At 38.1% G+C, this 22,660-nt stretch overlaps 1 protein-coding gene across 1 annotated transcript; it reads left to right on the forward strand.

Moving 5' to 3' along the window:
- The first annotated feature begins 14,310 nt into the window (after positions 1–14,310).
- On the forward strand, positions 14,311–16,224 carry LOC145600535 (uncharacterized). The gene is made up of 3 exons (XM_081656420.1): positions 14,311–15,098; positions 15,228–15,708; positions 15,946–16,224. The coding sequence occupies exons 1-3, from the start codon at positions 14,311–14,313 to the stop codon at positions 16,222–16,224; spliced, it is 1,548 nt and encodes a 515-aa protein (XP_081512546.1).
- The last annotated feature ends 6,436 nt before the right edge of the window (positions 16,225–22,660 follow it).

The following is a 22,660-nucleotide window of genomic DNA, read 5'->3' on the forward strand; positions in this document are numbered from 1 at the left end:
CTCATAATACCTTGTAAAATCTGAAATTAAACCTCTTTAATCATTAAAACACAATTATAAAACATATTAATCATATACTAATAATTAAAATCAAAATCCCAAAATATACTACTTAAAAAATAAATTAAAACAAGAGGAGAGAGAGAAGGGGAGAACCACCGTGGGTGGTGGCCGGCTGGCCGGCGGCGGTGTGGCCGGCGGCGGCAGCGGTGGCAGCCGGTGGTTGGGAGTAGTAGCAACTTGGAGTTCATGAAATCCCACGTGAAAGAACAAGCAAAAGAAAGGGGAAAAAAATAAGAAAAGAAAGAAGAGAAAAGGAAAAAGGAAAAAGAATAAGAAAAGAGAAATAAGAGGAGAAATAATTACCTTGATCAATTGACTTTTTGTATGGGAAATTTTGGGGATTGAAAGAGTATTTATTAGGCCTGTTCACGGATCGGATATCCGATCCGAAATGTGATTTCGGATCGGATATCCGACTCATCGGATGTCAGAAATTGATATCCGAATCCGATCCGAAAATTTCGGATATCCAATATTCGATATCCGAAATCGTTCGGATCGGATATTTCGGATATCCATTATCCAATGTTATTGAAAACTCAAAATTAATTATGGTTGTATTCCTGTAATCATGTACCTGTTAATCCTGTACTGTTTTTTTTTTTTTTTGAAAAACCTGTACAATAATTGTAGTAGTCGTTTTTGCAAATTAAATTAATAAAAAAAAAACCATTAAATAACATACAACTCCTCAAATACAAGCAGTACTGCAGTAGCATACTAGGAATCTTAGTGCATTACAAAACCAACTCCTCCAATTAAAAATACAAAGCTTAATAAAGTCTCAATATTACAAAGTTTACTAAAGTCTCAATATTACATTTTACTAAATAAAATAGAATCTGAAACCATGACATGTTAGTGACACTCTGCCAAACTAACTAACCACATTTTAGCAAACTCTTAATCAACGAAATTAACTTTTGATTTTACCATCTACAAATTCTCTTAATCAAGCTCCTAAATCCTCAACTCAACTAAAAAATACAAGTGTCTAATCAAGTTAGCAAGCAATCAACCCCAAATACATACCGGAGAGGAGCGGAGATAAGCCGAGCAAATAGGTTGGTGCCGTGTAGATCTGGACGAGTGGACTGAAGGAGTGAAGGAGATCTGGAGCGTGGACTGATCTGGAGCGTGGCGGTGGGGTGGGGTGGCGTCGTGGACTCGTGGCGGTGGGGTGGGGACGTGGGGTGGTAGCTTGAGGCCTTGAGCGGCTGAGCGTAGAGAGAGAAAGGGAGGAATTTAGGGTTTTTAGTGAGAGAAAGTGAATAGGGTTGTCTAGGGTGAATACTGAATAGGTTGTCTAAATAACTACTGATTTATTAATTTGTTTTAATAATATTTTTTTTTACAAAAATATATTTAATTTCAATATTTGCCCTTTAAATTTTCGGATATCAGTTCGGATATCTGATATCCGATATCCGATATTTTTCGGATATCGGATATCCGAAAATTTAAAAATCAATATCCGAAATTGTATCCGATATCCGATTTTTCGGATCGGATATCCGATCCAAAATGAAAACTCGGATCGGATATCCTAAAATTCGGATCGGTTGCGGATCGGATTTTCGGATTTTCGGATTCTCGGATAGTTTTGTACAGGCCTAGTATTTATAGAGTAGAGTAGGTTAGGGTAAGTTTTGGGCCCCATGAAATAGTAATGTGATGAAAGAATTATTAGCCCAATTATGAAAATAGGATAGATGGGCTTGTTATGAAATTGGCTATATTGGAGTAAGCTAGGTATTGACCCAAAGATTAAACTTTATTACTTAATTTAAATCTGATAATTAAAATAGTTTTACCCAAAATATATTTTATAAATAAGTAAATAATTTATAAAATACATTAAAAATACAGGGTATTACAATATCAATACATACCTTATTTATTTAATTTTTTAGATTACACACTTTTTATGTTTCTTTCAGTTTTCGAACCCTTAACCTCATGAATAGATTAGGGTTCTCGGACCACTACGGCTTGCATCCCAGTGTGATACTTATTTACATTTGTAAATATTAATAGTTTGATCACAATTTTTTTTACCAGTCTACTAGAATATTGTATGATATTTTTACAATTGCGTAAAGCTGAAACGGATAATTTACCCCCTATAAAAGGCGGATTACACCCCCTTATTTCACCATACAAAACTTATCCCCTCCTTAAACTTTACCCAGATTATCTCCTCTTCTTCTTCCTGCATTCACTCCGGCCACACACCATGTTCCCTGTCGACAACCGACAACCACCACACCCCTTTACCTTTGAAGAAGATTTAAGAAAATTAAAACTATACTTAGTTTTAATTATGGCCCTACTAGTTTTATTAATAGCAATGATGATTTTCATCATTTTACATAAGTAGCACTCGGTTTTTCGACAAAGGGAATTAATGCATGTAATCTCCGTAGTACTTCAAGTTTTTTTGTCTTCTAGGTAGATTATAAGTGCATTTTGTTATAATAAATGTTCCTTTTGTCTTATCATTAATGTATCTCATTAATATTATTATTATTATTGTTGTTGTTGTCGGTGATGTAGTAATAATAAAAGTATTTATTGTTATTGTTAATATTATCATTGTTATTGTTATTATTGTTGTTGTCATTGCTTAACTAACGTAATTATCATGTTTAATTTTAGCTTAACTTTATGTAAATCATAATAATAACCCAAGGGGGAGAAGCAAATATGTTTTAAATGGATTATTATCATGATTATAATTTGATTACTTTAATTATCACTTACTTAATTGACTTAGTAATAATTATCTATTTGATTGTAGTTAAAATGGGAGACTTGATGAAAAGATAATTTGACGTATTAGACTTGTCCGGACATAATTATCTTGAATGGACAGTTGATGCCCAAATGAATTTAAAGGCTCAGGGATTGGAACATACAATCAAAGAAATTACCATCCTAGGAAACGAAAAAGATGCCCCTGCTCAAGTTAAAGTTCCTACTGATCAAGAGAAAGCAAAAGCTATAGTTCTCTTAAGGCATCATTTACATAACAGTTTAAAAACTGAGTATTTAATGGTGGAAAATCCCAAAGAACTATGGGATAGCTTGAAAGGAAGGTATGACCACCACAAAAGGGTACTCCTTCCTTCAGCACAGTTTGAGTGGACAAACCTGAGATTTCAGGACTTTAAATCTGCCAGTGATTATAATTCATCACTATATAAAATCGTATCGATATTGAGATATTGTGATCAACCAATCACTGAAGTGCAAATGATAGAGAAAACACTCTCTACATTCCATGCTAACAACATTGTATTGCAACAGCAATACCGTGAAAGAGGCTTTGCAAAATATTTTGAGCTTATTTCTACATTATTAGTTGCTGAAAAGAATAATGATCTTCTGTTCAAGAATCACAACCTAAGACCAACTGGGTCTCAAGCATTCAATGAAACAAATGTTGTAGAAAGCTCAAATCCACCCGAGACAAATGTTGCTCATAGAGGTGGACGTAGAAAATATAATAACCGTGGCAGAGGTCGTGGAAATTTCCGCGGACGTGGCCGTGGTCATGGCCGTGGTAGAGGCCAACTTCCCCCTAGAAACAACACTCAAAGGGGGCATCAACAAGGAAACAAAAATCAAGCCACCACAAAAGGAAAAGACACTTGTTATAGATGTGGCATGACTGGACATTGGGGACGTACTTGTCGTACGGCCAAACATCTGGTAGAACTATACCAGGCTTCCATTAAAGGGAAAGAAAAACATGTCGAAGCAAATTATGTTAATGAAGAAAATGTCCCTGGAATTAGCCTTGATGTGTCTGATTTCCACATAAACAATGGTGAAGCTGGTGGTGAATTTATCTTTGGAGAGAATAATCATGTTTAGATAATTCATCAATTACTATGATATGTATTATGTTTTCATTATGTACTTTTCTTTTATGCTTTTCACGTTCAAGTTATGTACTTTTAATTTTTCATCATTAATAAAGTAAGTCCAGTTTAATTATCTTAAACTAATCTTATACTTATTATTTTATAAAGATATGGATCTGCCCGAAGTTGGTTTCAAATTTCAATGCCTTTTGGACAGTGGAACAACACACACTATTCTGAAGGATAGAAAATATTTTTTAAAGTTAAGATTGTTTTCAAGCAAATGTTGATACCATTTATGGGTCAGCCAAGCTAATAGAAGGTTCTGGAAAAGCTTGCATAATACTCCCAAATGGAACAAAATTAATCATTAATGACGCTTTATGTTCGAGTAAATCTCGAAGAAATCTTATAAGCTTTAAAGATGTGCGTCAAAATGGTTTTCATTTAGAAACAATGATAGTGGATCAAAAGGAATATTTATGCCTCACGGCAGAAAAACATGGCAAGAAGCATGTGTATGAGAAATTGCTAGCATATTCTTCAGGGTTATATCATATAGATATACGACCAGTTGAAATAAATTCGATATCTAACCAGAAGTTAGATAATAAGAATCTGCTAACTTTATGGCATGATCGTTTGGGTCATCCTGGTACAGGAATGATGCACAGGATTATAGCAAATTCAGTAGGACATTCAATTAGGAATGTCAAAATCCCTCGATCAGATAAATTAACATGCTCTGCATGTTCACTTGGCAAATTAATAATAAGGCCATCTATGAACAAAATTGCTACTGAATCTCCAACATTTTTAGAGAGGATTCAAGGAGAATTTTGTGGACCAATTAATCCTGCATGTGGACCATTTCGATATTTTTATGGTATTAATTGATGCCTCAACTCGATGGTCACATGTAAGTCTCTTATCCAGTAGAAATGTTGCTTTTGCAAAACTTCTTGCTCAAATTATTAAACTAAGAGCACAATTTCCAAACCATACAATAAAAAGAATAAGGCTTGACAATGCTGGGGAATTTACATCCCAAACATTTAATGATTATTGTATGTCGATTGGAATTGTTGTAGAACATCTAGTAGCTCATGTTCATACACAAAATGGACTCGCTGAGTCATTAATTAAGAGACTACAATTGATTGCAAGGCCATTATTAATGAGATCAAAATTGCCTTCATCTGCTTGGGGTCATGCCATAATACATGCGGCAACTCTAATTAGATTGAGACCAACTGCTTATCATAAGTTCTCACCACTACAATTAGTTTTTGGTCGAGAACCTAATGTCTCACATCTAAATTTTTTTGGTTGTGCGGTGTATGTTCCTATTGCTCCACCCCAAGGAACAAAGATGGCTCCACAAAGAAGGCTGGGAATTTATGTTGGGTTTGAATTACCCTCCATAATTAAATATCTTGAACCAATGACCGGTGATTTATTTACGGCTAGATTTGCCGACTGTCATTTCAATGAGACAGTATTCCCAGCCTTAGGGGGAGAGAAAGTGGACCCACGAAAGAAAGAAATAGAAATCATTTGGAATGCAACACAATTGTCAATGTTCGATCCACGAACAAATATGTGTGAACAAGAAGTTCAGAAAATTGTTCATTTACAAAGCATTGCAAATCAGCTGCCTGATGCATTTATAGATGCAAAGAAAGTGACCAAATCACATATACCAGCTGAAAATGCCCCTGCACGAATTGAAATTCCATCTGGTGATAAGATCATTGAAAATGAATCTCTAGCACGCCGAAAGCGTGGAAGACCACTTGGTTTAAAAGACTCTAAACCAAGAAAACTAAAAAGACCTGATGAGATCAACAACATTCCCCTTACGGAAGGTCAAGAAAGACAAAATATAGATGAGAATAAAGAAAAAGATGAGAAACCGAAAGGGGATGAACAAGATGAACATGACATCGATAACAATGAAACTTCAATAAATTTTGTTTTTACCAGGAATTATTGGAATAGAAATGATATTATCATAAATGAAATATTTGCATATTCTATTGCAATTGAAATGGCATCTGACAAAAATGATAGTGAACCAAGAACAGTGGAAGAATGTCATTGCAGGCATGATTGGCCAAAATGGAAAGAAGCAATGCAGATAGAGTTAAAGTCACTCGAAAAACGAGAAGTATTTGGAAAAATAACCCTTACACCAGAAGGTGTAAAGCCAGTTGGATACAAATGGGTATTTGTGAGAAAACGAAATGAGAAAAACGAGGTTGTTAGGTACAAGGCAAGACTTGTAGCCCAAGGTTTTTTCTCAAATTCCAGGGATTGATTATGAGGAGACATATTCTCCCGTAGTTGATGCAACTACGTTAAGATTTCTGGTAAGCTTGACAGTCTCAGAAGGACTAAAGATGCGATTGATGGATGTAGTGACTGCATATTTATATAGGTCACTCGATACAGACATTTATATGAAAGTCCCAGATGGGCTAAAATTACCAGAAAACCACAAGCCTAGGCATTTACTTTCCTTAAAATTAGAAAGGTCACTTTATGGATTGAAACAGTCTGGAAGGATGTGGTATAATCGTCTTAGTGAATACCTTATGAAAGAAGGGTTCAAGAATAATAAAATCAGTCCTTGTGTTTTCATTAAGAGATCACAATTAGGATTTGCAATTGTTGCGGTTTATGTTGATGACTTGAATATCATTGGAACTCCGAATGAACTAGAAAGAACTGCAAAGTACTTGATGAAAGAATTTGAGATGAAAGACCTTGGACAAACTAAATTTTGTCTTGGATTGCAAATTGAGCACTTAAATAATGGTATTTTTGTCCATCAGTCTAACTACACTAAAAGAGTGTTAAAACGTTTTTTGATGGACAAAGCAACCCCAACAAACACCCCGATGATTGTTCGGTCTTTGACTATGAAATATGATCCATTTAGACCTCGAGAGGAAAACGAAGATGTCTTTGGTCCTGAAGTACCATATCTGAGTGCAATTGGGGCTCTAATGTATCTAGCTAACAATACTAGACCAAACATAGCTTTTTCTGTGAATTTGTTAGCCAGGTTTAGTAACGCACCAACGAAGAGACACTGGAAAGGAGTAAGACACTTACTACGATATCTACGAGGAACGAAAGATCTTGGTTTGTTTTATCAATCAAGGCAAGATGCCACCCTCATCGGATATGCAGATGCTGGATATCTATCAGACCCACAAAACGCCAAGTCACAAACTGGATATCTGTTCACCTATGGTGGAACTGCAATTTCTTGGAAATCAACAAAGCAAACCTTGACTGCAACATCATCAAATCATGCTGAGTTGATTGCCCCTTATGAAGCAGGACGTGAGTGTGTATGGCTAAGGTCAATGATCGACAATATCCAAGAAGAATGTGGGATGAAAGAAGTAACTGAAAGTCCAACCATCATTTACGAAGACAATACTGCATGTATCACACAAGTAACTGAAGGATATATTAAAGGTGATAGGACTAAACTTATATACCCAAAACTGTTCTTTACACACGATTTGCAGAAGGAAGGGAAGATAAATGTCCAACAGATCCAATCATCTGATAATCTTGCAGACTTGTTTACAAAGTCCATACCTTCGAAGAGTGTTGAGCGGTTGGTCCACAAGATTGGGATGCGCCGTCTTCATAAACTATGTTAAAATCAGGGGGAGCATTATATGCACTGCACTCTTTTTTCCCTTCGATAAGGTTTTTATCCCAATGGGTTTTTCCTGACAAGATTTTTAATGAGGCAGTACACTATAGCATATAATAGAATATTTTTCCTAGCAAGATTTTAATTAGACAACATTTACTCCGTTTTGTGTGGGCATTCAAGGGAGAGTGTTATGAAGCAACTTGTGTGAATGTCACACAATTATTTTGGTCTTCTTTGTCATCACCATTAAATGCATAGCCAAGTTTTTCCAAGCCTATTAACCTATATGTATGACTAATGTGTATCTAGTAGTAGCTTGTTTCTACTATAAATACATGGTGAATGCACTTGCAAATTCACCCATTCTCATTTTCATCCGTAGTGAGATAATATTACAAAAATACTTCTTTAGCTCTCTCTCTGTATATATAATTTATAACAAGGGAGTTTTTTTTTTTTTTTTTGAGTTTTTAGAAAAGCACGTAGGATCTAATTTTCTTAGTTAGCTACATATTATTATAAATTTTAGTAGTAGCCAATTAAAAAAGAGACTATTAAAATCTTTTATAATTATATAATTCAAATGTCACGTAAGCAAAATTGGTGAATGAGATTTTTAAATTTAAATTAACTAAATATAAAATTTTATCTTTTGATATTACGAATTTTATCTAAATATTTAACCAATTGTAGCACATAAATTAAAAAAAAAATTATATTCAAATAAACCATACATTGCACGGGCTTCATCTAGTCTATCTATACACTCAAGCAAAATCTAATGGGACACTTGGCATTGTATTATTAAAAAAATTCCGCCAAATTTAATTTCTTAAAAGAAAAAATTATTGTATAAAAATAGAGTTTGCATTTAGATTATGATTTTTATTGTATATAAAATTTAAAGTAAGCTTGCTAAAATATCAACTTGCTAAAATAGGGTTTGTGTAATGCCATAAATTTGAATCTTAATTTCCCGCTTTTTTTTTTGTTGTTTAATGGTCCTGTTTGGCAAAAGGAGCGGTAGCGGGTAGCTTTTAGCGTTCGAGTAGCGGGTAGTTGTTAAGGTGGTGAATAGCGGTCAATTAGTAGTGGGTATAATTAAATAATTCAAATGTCACGTAAGAAAAATTGGCGAATTAGATTTTTAAATTTAAATTAATTAAAGGAAAAATTGATGGGAATAATCCCACCTTTTGAGCGTCGGAGATTAATAATCCCACCATTGGGATTCTTTTTAATAATCCCACCTTTATACCTTATCCGCTTCTAATAGTCCCGGGTAACTAGTAACCGGTTGAAGAGGTAATTTTTTTTTATTAAGGTTATTTTACACGTGTCACAATTTGATTTGTCCAAATTTAAAAAAAAAAAAAACCAACACCACCTCAGCCACACCACAACCACCACCACCACCATCCCCACCACCATTCAAACGCATAATTAGAACCACCACCTAGACCCAAAACCACTACCACCACTAGCTGCACCCGAAACCCAGCCAACCAAACCCCAAAATCACCTTCAAAAAATCAAAAACCTAAAACCACACCAGCCGGGGAAAAGGGAGGGAGGCCGAGATCGGGACGGAGGAAGGGGACGGAACCCACCAGCGCCAGACCCTCCCCCTCCCCTGAACCACCGCGCCGACGACAGCCAGCCCAACCCCAATGATGGGGTTTCGAAAAATCGAAACCCACCAAACCAGACCCAGAAGAAGAATGCCATAATCAAGATGGGGAAGGGGCGAGGTGAAGAGGAGGGAGGTGTATGGTGGTTTGACGGCCGGAATTGCGACGGGGAAGGGGCGAGGTGAAGAGGAGGGAGGCGTGGTGGTGGTTTTAAACGTGCTGGGTTTCGTAGAACGTGGGTGAGGGAGGGGTTTGGTGATTCAAGTGGTTTAGGGGAGGGGGAGGATCTCGCACTGCAGCGCTGTCGCCAGCGTCTGGCTGAGGATTTGGTGGTTGGAAACGCGGGGCAAGGGAACAGATTCAGGGGCGGGGATGGTAGCTAGAATTGGTGGGTTTGGTTTTTTAATTTTTTTTAAAATCTAATATTTAAAAAAAAATTATTTTATTTTTATTTTTTTGACCAATCACAGACCGCCACGTGTCATGTAACTTGTTATAACAGGTTACATGACCGGTTGGGACTATTTTCAGCAGATTGATATCAAAGGTGGGATTATTAAAAAGAATCCCAAAGGTGGAATTATTAATCTCCGACGCTCAAAAGGTGGGATTATTCCCATCAATTTTTCCTTAATTAAATATAAAATATTATCTTTTGATATTAGGAATTTTATATAAATATATAACCAATTGTAGCACATAAATTAAAAAAAAAATATTTTTCAAAATTCAAATAAACCGTGCATTGCACGGGCTTCATCTAGTCTATCCATACACTCAAGTAAATCTAATGGGACATTTGGCATTGTATTATTAAAAAAAATTCCTCCAAAATTAATTTCTAAAAAAAAACATTGTTGCATAAAAATAAAGTCTGCATTTAGATTATGATTTTTATTTTATATAAAATTTAAAGTAAACTTGCTAAAATATTAACAGTATAACATATTTAAATATTTTCTCTCACATTTTTTTTATTGTTTTAATATATTTTATGCGTTTAATTCGTGGTTAACCAATTCATTAATTTTACATAATTATATTGTTATTTTAGTTATTCAACATCTGTGCATTGCACGGGGTCTAATGTAATTACATCATATTAAAAGCGAATCTGACATGGCACTTGTCATGTTCTGATTTAAATATTTCCCGCCAATTTTTTTCCCTTTTTTTTCTCTTTGTACTAAGTCTTTATTTAAAAAAATTTATATAATATTTCACTTTCAATTTGGCAACTATATACAAAATATATTTTATATGCATTCAATGAAATATTTTACTTATCTTTCATATATTTTATAATAGGTATTTTTCTATAACAATCAAACATGTAAGGTAATATATATATTAGCATAATGTACAACTGTCGTACTTCGTATCATTCTACATTGTATTTTTTTCTTTGAAAGTTTTTTTTTTGCTCCAACTAGGATTGACAATTTAGCTTTTACTATATATTTATTGATTTTTTTTTTATAATAATAACACTATAAATTCAATAACTATAAATATAAATATAAAACTAAAATTTCAAAAAAATGATTATTAATTGTATAAAACATTGTGCCAGTTATATCACAAACTATTGGGTCAGTCAAGCCTGACCAATAGTTTCATCAGTCCACTCATAGTTTCGTGCAGCATGCATCTCCATTTTACGCTATTTTCAATTTTCTTCTCCTTGAAAATCAAAAAATTGTAGAACTTTTCTCCCTCCTCTTTCTTCTTTCTTTTACCTTAAAAACTCCATATTCATTGCAATTTTGTAATTGAATCAAAGGTTGCTATTGGTAGAGTTCATACTTTTATTTTCGATTGGTGGTGCGATTTTGTGGGGGCGAATTGGTGGTGATGATTTGGGCGCGATTTGGGTTTGATTTGGTTGTGATTTAGTGGCTAATTATTGTTGAGATTCGGTGTGTTGATTTGGTGGTGGCGATGCTGTGGCGATTTGGGCTGGTGGTGTGATTTTGTGGGGGCGAATTGGTGGTGATGATTTGGGTGCAATTTGGGTTTGATTTGGTGGTTAGTTGTTGCAAATATGGTGTTTAGGGTACCTGCTGCCAGTGGCGGATCCACGTAGTAACAAGGGGTAGCACATGCTACCCCACAATTTCGGTATAAATTTTTTAATACTGAACATTTAAACTAGATGCTTATCGTAAGAGAGAATTTTCCTAAGTTTTGGCGTTTTGCGGCAAGGTCATTAGGGGTTCGAGCCCCACTTCCCCCTTATTTGTTCATTTTTGTTGTTTTTTTTTTCCCTTTTAATCACTAGTACTTGTATTAATTTCTAAAAATAATTAATTTGATACCTCATACCATTACGTAGTTTTTTTTATCGTAGTTATTTTTAATAAGTATAATATATCTTTGTGATTGTTTTAAGTTCTCGGTCAAATGTATACATGTCCAAAATCACATTGTCAATTAATAAGTAGCACAACAATGTACTAACACATTGCATTGCATCAATAAAACCACTTAGTTTATTGTTTTGCTAATCGTTTTTGTGGGAATTTTTCAATATGAATAGCTAAAATAAAGTCCAGTTTTAATTTTAGTTTTAAATTTTCTTAAACAACTACGCGCTACCCCTACTTAGAAATCCTGGATCCGCCACTGCCTGCTGCCTGGCTGTTGTTTGAATTGGAGCAAGGGAGCAGTGAAGGATATAGGGAGGGTCTAATGTTGCGGTTGTGGATTGCGACGGTGGTTATGGTGGTGGAGTTGCCTAGTTGATATCATATATGGGTTAGATTAAATCATCTATTGGGTTTATGATATCTTGTATTGCCTAGTTTATATCCTCTTAAGATGAATGATATCATATATTATATTTATGATATCATATATTATATTTATGATATCCTTTATTGATTGGATGATATCTTTTACTAGCTGGTTGATATCTTCTACTGGCTGGATGATATTCTCTATTGGCTAAATGATATCATTTATGATTGTGCCTATGTAGTACCCCGTATTTTTATGTATTTTTATAAAGTATTTAAGTATTAATAAAATGTATTGTTAAGGGCTCAAGTATTTTAATTAAATGTTTTAAAGGGTTAAAATATTTTAAATATAAGTTTTTATAAAAGTAAAATATATTTTGGGTCAAACTTTTTAATTATTGGAGTATAAATAAAGCAAGTATTTATATTTGGGTCAATAAGTATTTAATCCAATGTAGCCCATCTTCATTATAAACCCAACCATCCTATTTTTATAATTGTGCCAACTTTTTCATCATCAAGATTATAATTTTTATAAGCCCAAATTTACCCTAACCTACTCTACACTATAAATACTCCTTCAATCCCCAAAATTTCCCACACATAAAGTTAAATGGTCAAGGTAAGCTATTTTTTCCCCCCTTTCTTTTCTTCTTTTCCTTATTCCTTTTCTTAGTCTTTCTTTTCTTTGCTGTTACGTGGGTTTTGGGGTGAACATAAACCCACTCAAATGGCCAAGCCCCTTGCTTCCGCCACATCACCACGCTGCCATGTCACCACCCGCTGGCGACCCCAAGCCAAAATCCGACGGCCACCCGCCGGACCACCACCACCGTGACACCTCCTTCTCTCTCTCCTCCTTGTTGTAATTTAACTTATGTATTATGTATTTTTGGGTATTGATTTTTGATGGTTAAATATTGATTAGTATGTTTGGTAATTATATTTTAATGATTAAAGATTGTAAATTTTAGATTATAAAGTGTTAAATTTTCAGATTTTATAAAGTATTAAAAGTTAGGGTTTTAATTATTAAAGTGTTGATTTTTAGGGTTCTAACTTACGATTAATTTGGGGGTTTTATATACCCATTGATTATAAGTGGTAATAAAGCTTAAAGATTATATCTATATGGAGTTTTAATGAAATTTTAATGGGTTTTTGTTAATAGAATTGTATAGGGTAGCTCCCGCTGAACTATCGCCCAGCCCCCAGGGTGCGCACTCACTGCCGAGTAAGCAACTAAGGAAGAGCTCATCAGCCCGGCAGAGTCAGCCCGCAGTGCTAACCAGGCTAAACCCTCCACGAAGGAGATAGTACGCCTGTAAATAGAGGGTAAAGTACAACGGAAAAGAGGTGAGACATTAAAGTTATTGCACTCTCTACATCTTTCTAAGTACACTTTCTCTCTCTAAACACTTTCTGACTTAAGCTTCGGAGGGGGGGGGGGTTCCTCGAGCCACCCCCGAGGGCAGTTTATGTGTGCTGCCTTGTGTAGGTAGTTGACGGGACCCAGTTCACCCAGCAGAACCCTTGGATCCATACTTGGAACAATTGGCGCTAGAAGGAGGGGTTAGGATCATCTAACCTGAGGTTCACCAACTGAGCTAGGGACTAGTTAACTTACCACCATGGCCGGATAGGAAGCTGTACAGACACCCACGTCCAAAACTAATGAGACCAGCCAAACACCACAAAAAACACCCCCAGTAAATAGCGATCCAAAAGGATCCACCGAAAACCCCAAATCAACCATCTCACAGAAATCGAACCCCGTTGGATCAACGTCAGCCGCTGCTAAAGCAGCGGCGAAACCAATAGATCCAGTAGGATCCAGCTCTATTTTCAAGTACGAAATGCCGTTAACTGGTGCAAACAATGAACTTATTGTTTCAGCACCTGTAACCCAGAAACCGCAGCCCGTGAATATGCCAGCCATTCTGCAGAACCTCTCTAAGTGCAGTAAGGAGCAACTGGCTGCAATGACGGCGATCCTTACCAACATGGGTAAGGGAGCAAGTCCATCACCGGCAACGACGACTGTGCAGCCCGCGGCAAAAAAGCCGGAAGTCTCAACTCTCACCCCCGAGCAGAAAGAACTCATTCAGCTGAGGAAAAAAGTATTGGAGCTGGAGGCTCGCAACCTGAATCGAGAATGGAGCGTGGAGGAAATAACTCCTGCTTGAATCAGTCCGGAGAAGCGGGTTCCTCGTAGTAGGTCACCGGCCGCAGAGTGGGGACCCAGCCCGGAGAGAGACAAGCGAGCGCGAATCCACGTTGTTCCAGATGATTCCCCATTTTACCGAGAGATTCTGGAGGAACCCATGGAGAAGGTGAAGATGCCGAGCTGCAAGTACAATGGGACCACAACACCCAAAAGCCACGTATCAGCTTTCGAGAATCATATGTTACTCTACACCATGACAAACTCAGTCTGGTGTAAGGTTTTCCCACCAACTCTGGAGGGGCTAGCAGCGGAATGGTACGGCGCCATCCCCAAATGTTCTATATACTCGTACAACCAGCTGAAGAGAATGTTAATGGAGAATTTCATAAACCTAGTGGACAGAACCAAGATGACAACTGAGCTGATGTCCTTGGTTCAGGGAAAAGATGAGCCCCTGAGGGAATTCATCACCAGATTCAACAAGGAGGCAACAACCATCCCAAACATGAGCCAGGAGGTAGCACTATTGGCAATGCAGAGTGGCCTACTGCTAGGGTCACCCTTCAGAGCATATATGGGGTGTAAGAGCCTCAAAACACTCGCCGAAGCGCTGGGTAAAGCGCACGAGTTCATCAAGGCAGATGAGACTGACAGGGCAATGCTGGGTAGGAATGCAGCAGGTGACCCAGTCACGCGGGCAGAGGTCACCCAGGCAGAGCACGCGCCTAGGGTGGACCAGCCAAGTAGGGTTGAGCAAACCCGCAGAGAAGCGGACAGGGTCATAGGACTGAGAAGATCCGATCCACGGAGAGGGCCAAGGCCTAGGAAGTTTGATCAATATACCCCACTAACCCATTCTAGATCTCACATATTCAATGTGAACAAAGCTGATGATAAGTGGCAGAGACCCCCAAGGATAGTAAATAGAAGTCGTGATATCAGTAGGTGATGTGACTTTCATAGGGACTATGGCCACACCACTGACGAGTGCACACACTTGAAGGACAACATAGAGGACTTAGTCAGGAGAGGATACCTGAGTCAATTTAAGTAGCGTGATTATCCTCCCAAAAGGAGGGAGGAGGATAGAGCGGGCCGAGCTGACCGCAAAGGAGGTCCTAGGGGCCCAGCTGGAGACAGGGACAGAGATGGCAAGCCAGAGGGCAGGGTGTATGTGATCAGCGGAGGTCCCGTACATGGGGGGACAACTAGTAGAGCGCGGGCTGACCTAAGGGCAATGATACATCAGATTAATGATAATGACAAGCGTAGATGGCCACCTCTTCCCCCGCAGCCACGAGCCACATTTAATGAGTATGACCAGAAGGGCATAATTTACCCTCATGACGACCCGCTGGTGGTAACAATGAGAATCGCAAACTGGGAGGTGGATAGAATACTGATAGACGGGGGCAGCTCAGCCAACATCATCTACATCAGTGCGTTCAACGAGCTGAAGTTGGACAGAAAGGACCTAAAGAGAGTAAACTACGAGGTCACCGGGTTTAATGGCTCGGGGCTTACCCCAGAGGGAATAATCGAGCTCTCAGTCCGGGTAGGAGAGAAGTCAAGAAGGCGTGATGTCCGAGCATAATTTCTCGTAGTAAACTCCCCCTCACCCTACAATGTAATCATGGGAAGACCACTCATCCACAAGATAGGCGGGGTGGTATCCACTTACCACCTGGCGATGGCTTACACAACTAATGAGGGTCGATCAGCAAAGCTCAGGGGAAGTCAGAAGACAACCCAACAATGTTACATAACTGCCTTGAAGTAGCATACATTTAAGAGACTCTCTGAGCGGCCTGAAAAGAAGTCGAGGAAGAGGAAGCGTGAAGAGTATCACAGGGAAAAGGATAAACAAAAGTTGGCAATGGAAAACTTTGATCCTGCAAAAGAAGAAGTGGCCAGACCACTTCCCAGCGGGGAGCATGTCACGGTCGAGGTCACAAAAGGTGATCCCTCGAGGACGGTGAAAATTGGGAAAGACATTGATCCAGGAGTAGGGGTCCACCTCATAGAGCTGCTAAGAAAGAATAAAGACATTTTCGCATTTTCTGCAGATTAAATGCCCGGAATTGATCCAGCGGTCATGGTACATAGGCTGAATGTAAAGGAGGACATTAGGCCAGTCAGGCAGAAAAAGCGAAGCTTCTTCACGGAGAAGAATCAGGCAATCCAGGAAGAGGTGGAAAAACTCTTGGAAGCAGGATTTATTGAACCCTGTGACTATCCAGAATGGTTGGCCAACGTGGTTATGGTAAAGAAGGCAAATGGTCAATGGAGAATGTGTGTCGATTTCACAGATCTTAACAAGGCTTGCCTGAAGGACTGTTAACCTTTGACATGGATAGATCAACTGGTAGACTCAACCAGCGGGCACGCCCTGCTGAGCTTTATGGACGCCTTCTCAAGGTACCATCAGATCAGCCTGCACGAGCTAGACAGGCAGAAAACTGCATTCATCACTGAAGGGGGAGTGTACAATTACATAGGTATGCCCTTCGGGCTGAAGAACGCAGGGGAAACTTTTCAGAAGGCAATCGATAGAGTGTTCCTTCATCAGAAAGGAAGAAACTTGGAAGTATACGTTGACGGCTCATTTGTTAAGAGCGTCACGCAGGCTGGACATATCATGGATTTGGAGGAAACATTTGCCACCTTGAAAAAATATAAAACAAGCTCAACCTGAAGAAATGTGTCTTTAGAGTGAGCTCGGGAAAGTTCTTGGGTTTTCTGATCAGCGAGAGAGGAATAGACGCCAACCCGGAAAAGGTCGAAGCAGTTCTCAGTCTGCCCGAGCCTAAGAGCATCAAAGACGTCATGCGGTTGACAGGCAAAATGGCCGCACTGACTAGATTCATCAGTAAGTCAGCAGACAAAGCCTTGCCATTCTATCAGCTATTGAAAGGAAATAGGGAATTCAAGTGAAGGGTCAAAGAAAAAAAAGCCTTTGAGGGTATTAAGGAGCATCTAACTAAGCTCCCAACGATGATCAGCCCGGAGCTGAGGGAAAAGCTGCAGTTATTCATTTCAGCATCAATACAAACAATCACAGCCGTTCTGCTGGTAGAAAGACAGAAGCAACAAAGGCCAATATATTTCGTGAGTCACGTGCTGATTGACGCAGAGCAAAGATACCCTCTGGTGGAAAAGCTAGCCTTCACAGTGGTCACAACAGCAAGAAAGCTAAAACCATACTTTGACGCGCATATAATAAAGGTCCTCACAAACCACCCACTGGAAAAAGCATTACAAAAGATGGATGCATCAGGTAGACTCTTGAAATGGGCAATCGAACTTTCTGAGTATGAATTCGAGGTCAAGCCTAGAGCAGCCATCAAGGTGATGCGTGTCATAAATGGCATACATTTGACGAGCATTTAGGTCCTTTCTATCCTCTTTTCATAGCTTTCATGCTTAATAAGTGCTTAGTTTTGTGCTTTGCTGCTTTGTTTTACCTTTCTTCTCTTATTTTGTAGCTTTTGTGCATTTCGTTGGTTTTCTAGCATTTTCTCCTTTATTTGCTCTATTTTCGTGGTTGTAGGTATTGAACGAGGTTCGGGTCTTGATTTTGGTGATCCACTATGGTGGAGGAAGCTTTTGGATCAAGCTCATGGCATTCGGGAAGCTTAAGATGCAAAGAAGTGGAAGTTCCAAGTCTTGGCTCTTCTCTTGCGCTCGCATGCGGTGCTCCCATCAAAGGGGTTGTGTGCCCACCAATATTAAGCCTTAGCTACTTCCACTTCTAGTGTTCATCACCATCATAAATCATGTGTGCATCGCTTATGCTTGAAGAGTTGAAGAGGGTCGAAGAAAACCCAGCTGGGTGCGGCCGCACGCGCGGATGGTGCGGCCGCATAAGAGGGCTATACGGCCGCACACCATGGTGGTGCGGGCGCACATCCCCTGTTGTGCGGCCGCATCGGCGTGGGTCTTTTTCGATCGGATCTTGACGATTTTCCGCCTCTATATATACCTTTTGGAACCCAATTTTTGTAAGCAAGTTTCATAATAGAATTAGATCATATTCTTAGCTTAGTTGAGAGCTTCTCTCTCTAGATTTAGGGGTTAGTTTTAGGAGTAGATTTTAGAGAGAGAAAGTGAAGAATTTCAATGGTGATTGAGAGATTGAAGATTCAATGGTGACAATTGTAAGAAAGAAATATCTTCCTACAAAGCCAAGTGGGAGTAAAGTTAGATCTCGATGAGATTCGAGACGAGCAACAAATGGATGTGGATAACACTACATCAGAGACGAAGGCGCATGAAATCAGCTAATTTGATAAAACATGTGTCGAAGCAAGCTAATTCAAGTAGCGAGACTTATATCGTCCTACTAGAATGAAAGGCTTCAAAGAGTTAAAGAGAATAATTCTATTGTCGCTCATACCAATCGTAGCTCACTTAGGATCGAAACAAACAGTTTGTTGAAATTCCGGTAAAAGTTGGATTCTAAAATTTTCCTATTGGAATAGTTGGAACCTATACCTACAAGCAAGCTTTGGACAAGTGCCAACTCAGGAAATGGCTTAAAGCAAAGAAATCCAGAATGGACTCCATGTCTGTAAAGATGTGTTAGTCCATAATAGTCTTACAAATAGGGTAAAACTTGTTAAGCAATGTAAGCTTACTCGGATATTTCTAGTTGTGGAGATCAAAATCACCTTCATGAAATGTTCTTGATGGATGGTGTGTATATGATACAACCTTATAGTTTTGAAATCCAGAAATTCCTAGAAAGTTTTGCAAACTTCAGAAATTCATTTATGGATTGAAGTAAGCATTAGGGAGTTGGAACATTCGTTTCGATTAGGCAATCAAACAGTTTGATTTCCTTGGAAGAACGAATAGGGAATCTTGTAGAGACAAGAAGTTTAGTGGAAGCAATTGGTCTTCTTAGTCTAGTATGTAGTTGGCATACAGTTCATATGAAATGATATATCAATGCTTGAATAAGTCAAGCAATGGTTAGAAAGATTGTTTCTATATGGGAGACTTTGGAGATGTTGAGTACATATTGGAAATCAAAATCCACAAAGTGAATCTTGAAGAATAATTGGGCCTAATCAAGAGACTTATGTTGATAAGGTTCTTGACAAGTTCAAGATGCAAGATTCTAAGATAGGATCTATTCCCATGTCTCATGGTATCACACTCAGTAAAACTCAGTGCCTTCAAAAGCTAGTAGAGTTGAGTTGTAAAGGTAGTGTACCTTATGCTTCTGCAAAAGGCTCCATTACATGTGCCATGAAATGTACAAAACAAGTTGTTACATATGACTTGTGCATGTGTAGCAAGTTTCAAGCAGATACAGAATAAGCATGCTGAAAGTTACAAAGAACAAATCCTTGAGTACTTGAGAAGCACTAAAGGAATTTCTCTAGTTTATGGTGTTAAAGGTAAACAAGTTGCCAAAAGGTTTTATGGATGCAAGTTTTTTCAAAACATACAAGATGATTCTAGAAGTTGATCTAGATGCATATTTGTGTCAGTATGGAGATTTACAGTGAGCTTGAAGAGTTCAAAGCAAAGCACTGTTGCATACTCAATGTCAAAATATGTATATTAATTTATAGTCGGATAGTTAGAGAGGAAGTTCGGATTAGAATGTCATGTGACTAAAGGGTCACCTTTGCCCAAGAACAAAGGAGCTAAGGTCACATCACAAATCCAAACAAATGGATATGAGATATCGCCTCAGTTATGAGATCATTGACCAGCGGGAGGTCATGTTCTGCAAAGTTTTATTATGAGTGAGAAATCACTAAACCCCTTCCATAGACAAAGGTATGAAAGTCATATTAAAGTCTTGGATTGAAGCAAATTATGTAATTTAAGTTGTGTATGTTTAAGAAAACATATTACATGAGAAATACATCAATTTGCAGAATTATGTTTAAAACAGAAATTATTATTTCTCTTATTTAATTATGGTTTTGGAAATTAAATAAAATGTCCAAAATAATTATGAATTGATGGGCTCACTAGGTTGATGACCTTTTGAATGAAACCCCACAGGTGAACAAAATTTATATATTTAAGTTCCTAGTTCGAGATCATTAAAGTGGACATAAATGATTTCAACAAATGGACTAGCATGTAAGATTGATTGGATAGCGCAGTTTCATGGGCTATAGGGGCATAGTGATGCTCGGTCAATCACTTGGATATGCATGAATGATGCATGATCGAACTATTGACCTACATTGAAGTTCAAGTATAGAGCTTTCGTATATATTAGTGGATTCCTTTGACATGAGTGGAAGATGATTTCATTCAATGGATGTTATGGCTGTGGTACACTCAAACGTCTGCCCGTAACTGGAGATTATAAAGGGTGTTTCCCGGTCATTTCAGAAGTTGAGTGGGAGGCTTGTTGTCACAAGATTGGATTGATTCTACCTATTAAATTAGGAAATGTGTCATGGCCGCTTGAAGAGGGAAAATTCAGAAAATACGTGGCCGCGTTCAAATGCATTACTCAGTAATCATTTGGTTTTGTAATTCTAACTCAGATTTCAAGAAATGATTTGTAGATTAAAATGATCTCGACATGTGATGCAATCATATTATCAAATCGACATATACATTGACAGAAGGAATTTGAATATTGCACCCTTGTCTCAGACAAGTGGGAGATTGAAGGAGTTATGTCTTCGTCGTGTGCAATTACTAGATATATAATTGGATCAAATTATGGAGATAATTAAGTCTGTACATTTGGGTCGTCGTTTTACCATAGCTAGAGGTACTTACGATCTTTGGACTAATAAAATAGGCCAAAGCCCAATTGGACAGATCCTATAAGGTCACACAAAGGGGCTAGATCGAGCATTAGATGACGAGGCCCATCATGGGCCTCATCACTCTAGGTGGCCTGCCATATGGAGGAATAAGGAGGGTTTTGGGCTTCATGCACTAGTCTAATTATAACGGGATTATAAATAGACTAGGTGCCTAGGTTTGCAAGTATGTAATTTACTGATCTTTTTATCAAACCCGAATTAGCAAACACAAAACCCAACCTCTCTCATATTCCTCTCTCTCACGGCTATCTCCTCCTCCCCGGCGCACGGTGGTGTCTCGTCGTGGTGGTGGTTCGTGCGGTGGTCGGTAGTCCGAAAAGGTGGTGATCGCGGTTTTCCTCAATCACTCGACCAATCTAGTATTGGTGGACGGCTCGTTCGAATCTCGTGGACTAAGTAGAGGAGCAACACTTGGGCTCTATTCTCTCCCTGATTTGCCTGTCGTATAGCTACGTGGAATTCACGCTTCAAAGGTATGATTATGTATCTTGTGTGTTATGCATGTGATTCTTGGGATTAGGTGCTTTATTGAAAATGATTCATATTATTTCCGCTGCGTAGTACCTATAAACTCCTACAGGTTGGGGTCGTGCTGGTTGGGTGAGGTGGTTGAAGTGGAGCTAGTAGTGTAGGGTGGGGGGCTGGTGGAATGGTGGTGGTGTGTGGTATCGGTGGTAGTGTGCGGTTGTGTGCGACACTAGGGAATGGGCTGGTGGGAGTGGTGGTGGGTAGGTTGGTGGTTGGATGAGCTGGTGGTTCTGAGGTGGGGCTGGTGGTGGTCAATAATAGTAAGAAAATTCAAGGGGAAAAAAAGAAAAGGGGAGGGGGGGTCACGTGGTTGTCACGTGCCCCGGGTCAACGCCGGAATTCAAAGTCAATGCCGGAAAGTTGATCCAAGTGGTCTTCAACAACAGAAATTTGAATTTGGGTGGCCTTAGACAACATATTTTTTTTGCATTGGGTGATTTTTGACGAAAATAAGAATTTGGCAGGTGGTTTTAGACAAAATTTCCTATATAGAATTAATGTAAAAATTGGTGACGCTACAAATACATTGTCTGTTACACTCTTTGGCCAATATGCTGAGATGATTATCGGTTGTCCAATATCAAGTATTCAAGAGATGACAAATAATGTAAGTTTATCCATTAATCATATATATTAAGGAATTACTCTCCCGCATAATGGCTACATTTGTTATTTATGAATAGGAATTTGGAGACTACTTTCTAGAGGAGTATCTAAGTGAAAGATTGATGAATACAATCACTTTCATACTACATGTTCCCGAGATAAGAAATGAATCAAATGATGATATCATAGTTCGTTGCATCTGTTTTACAAGTAAGATGGGAGGAAGAATTCTATTATCAGAAACGAGAGATGCGTGGACAATCTAATTGAAGATTTAGATTCATTTAGCATAATATTTCAATACTTTAATATTTTTTTTATATGAATTCAACACTTGGTTTTTGTTTTATTTGTAATCAATTTGTTTTTTGTTTTTTTCATTTTTTTTGGCTTTTGTTGTTATTATTTTTGGTTTTATTAAATACTATTAGCATATATATACTTTGTATTTTTTTAATCCTATCCTTAATTATAACTCATGCATTAGCACGGGCACATTCTAGTTTATTATATAATTTAAGAGTCAATTCATCACAATCCCCCAAATCCCCAAAACTCAAA

The sequence above is a fragment of the Chenopodium album genome, chromosome 21 (assembly GCF_948465745.1).
Source record: "Chenopodium album chromosome 21, dcCheAlbu1.1, whole genome shotgun sequence".
Taxonomy (NCBI): Eukaryota; Viridiplantae; Streptophyta; class Magnoliopsida; order Caryophyllales; family Amaranthaceae; genus Chenopodium; species Chenopodium album.

Excerpts from the sequence above, each read along its gene's own strand:
- LOC145600535 (XM_081656420.1), top strand. The coding sequence starts at position 14,311 with ATGGAGAAGGTGAAGATGCCGAGCTGCAAGTACAATGGGACCACAACA. Across the intron at positions 15,099-15,227 it reads AGAAGTCGTGATATCAGTAG|GAGGGAGGAGGATAGAGCGG; the intron begins GTGATGTGACTT and ends TCCTCCCAAAAG. Across the intron at positions 15,709-15,945 it reads TAATCGAGCTCTCAGTCCGG|AGACTCTCTGAGCGGCCTGA; the intron begins GTAGGAGAGAAG and ends CATACATTTAAG.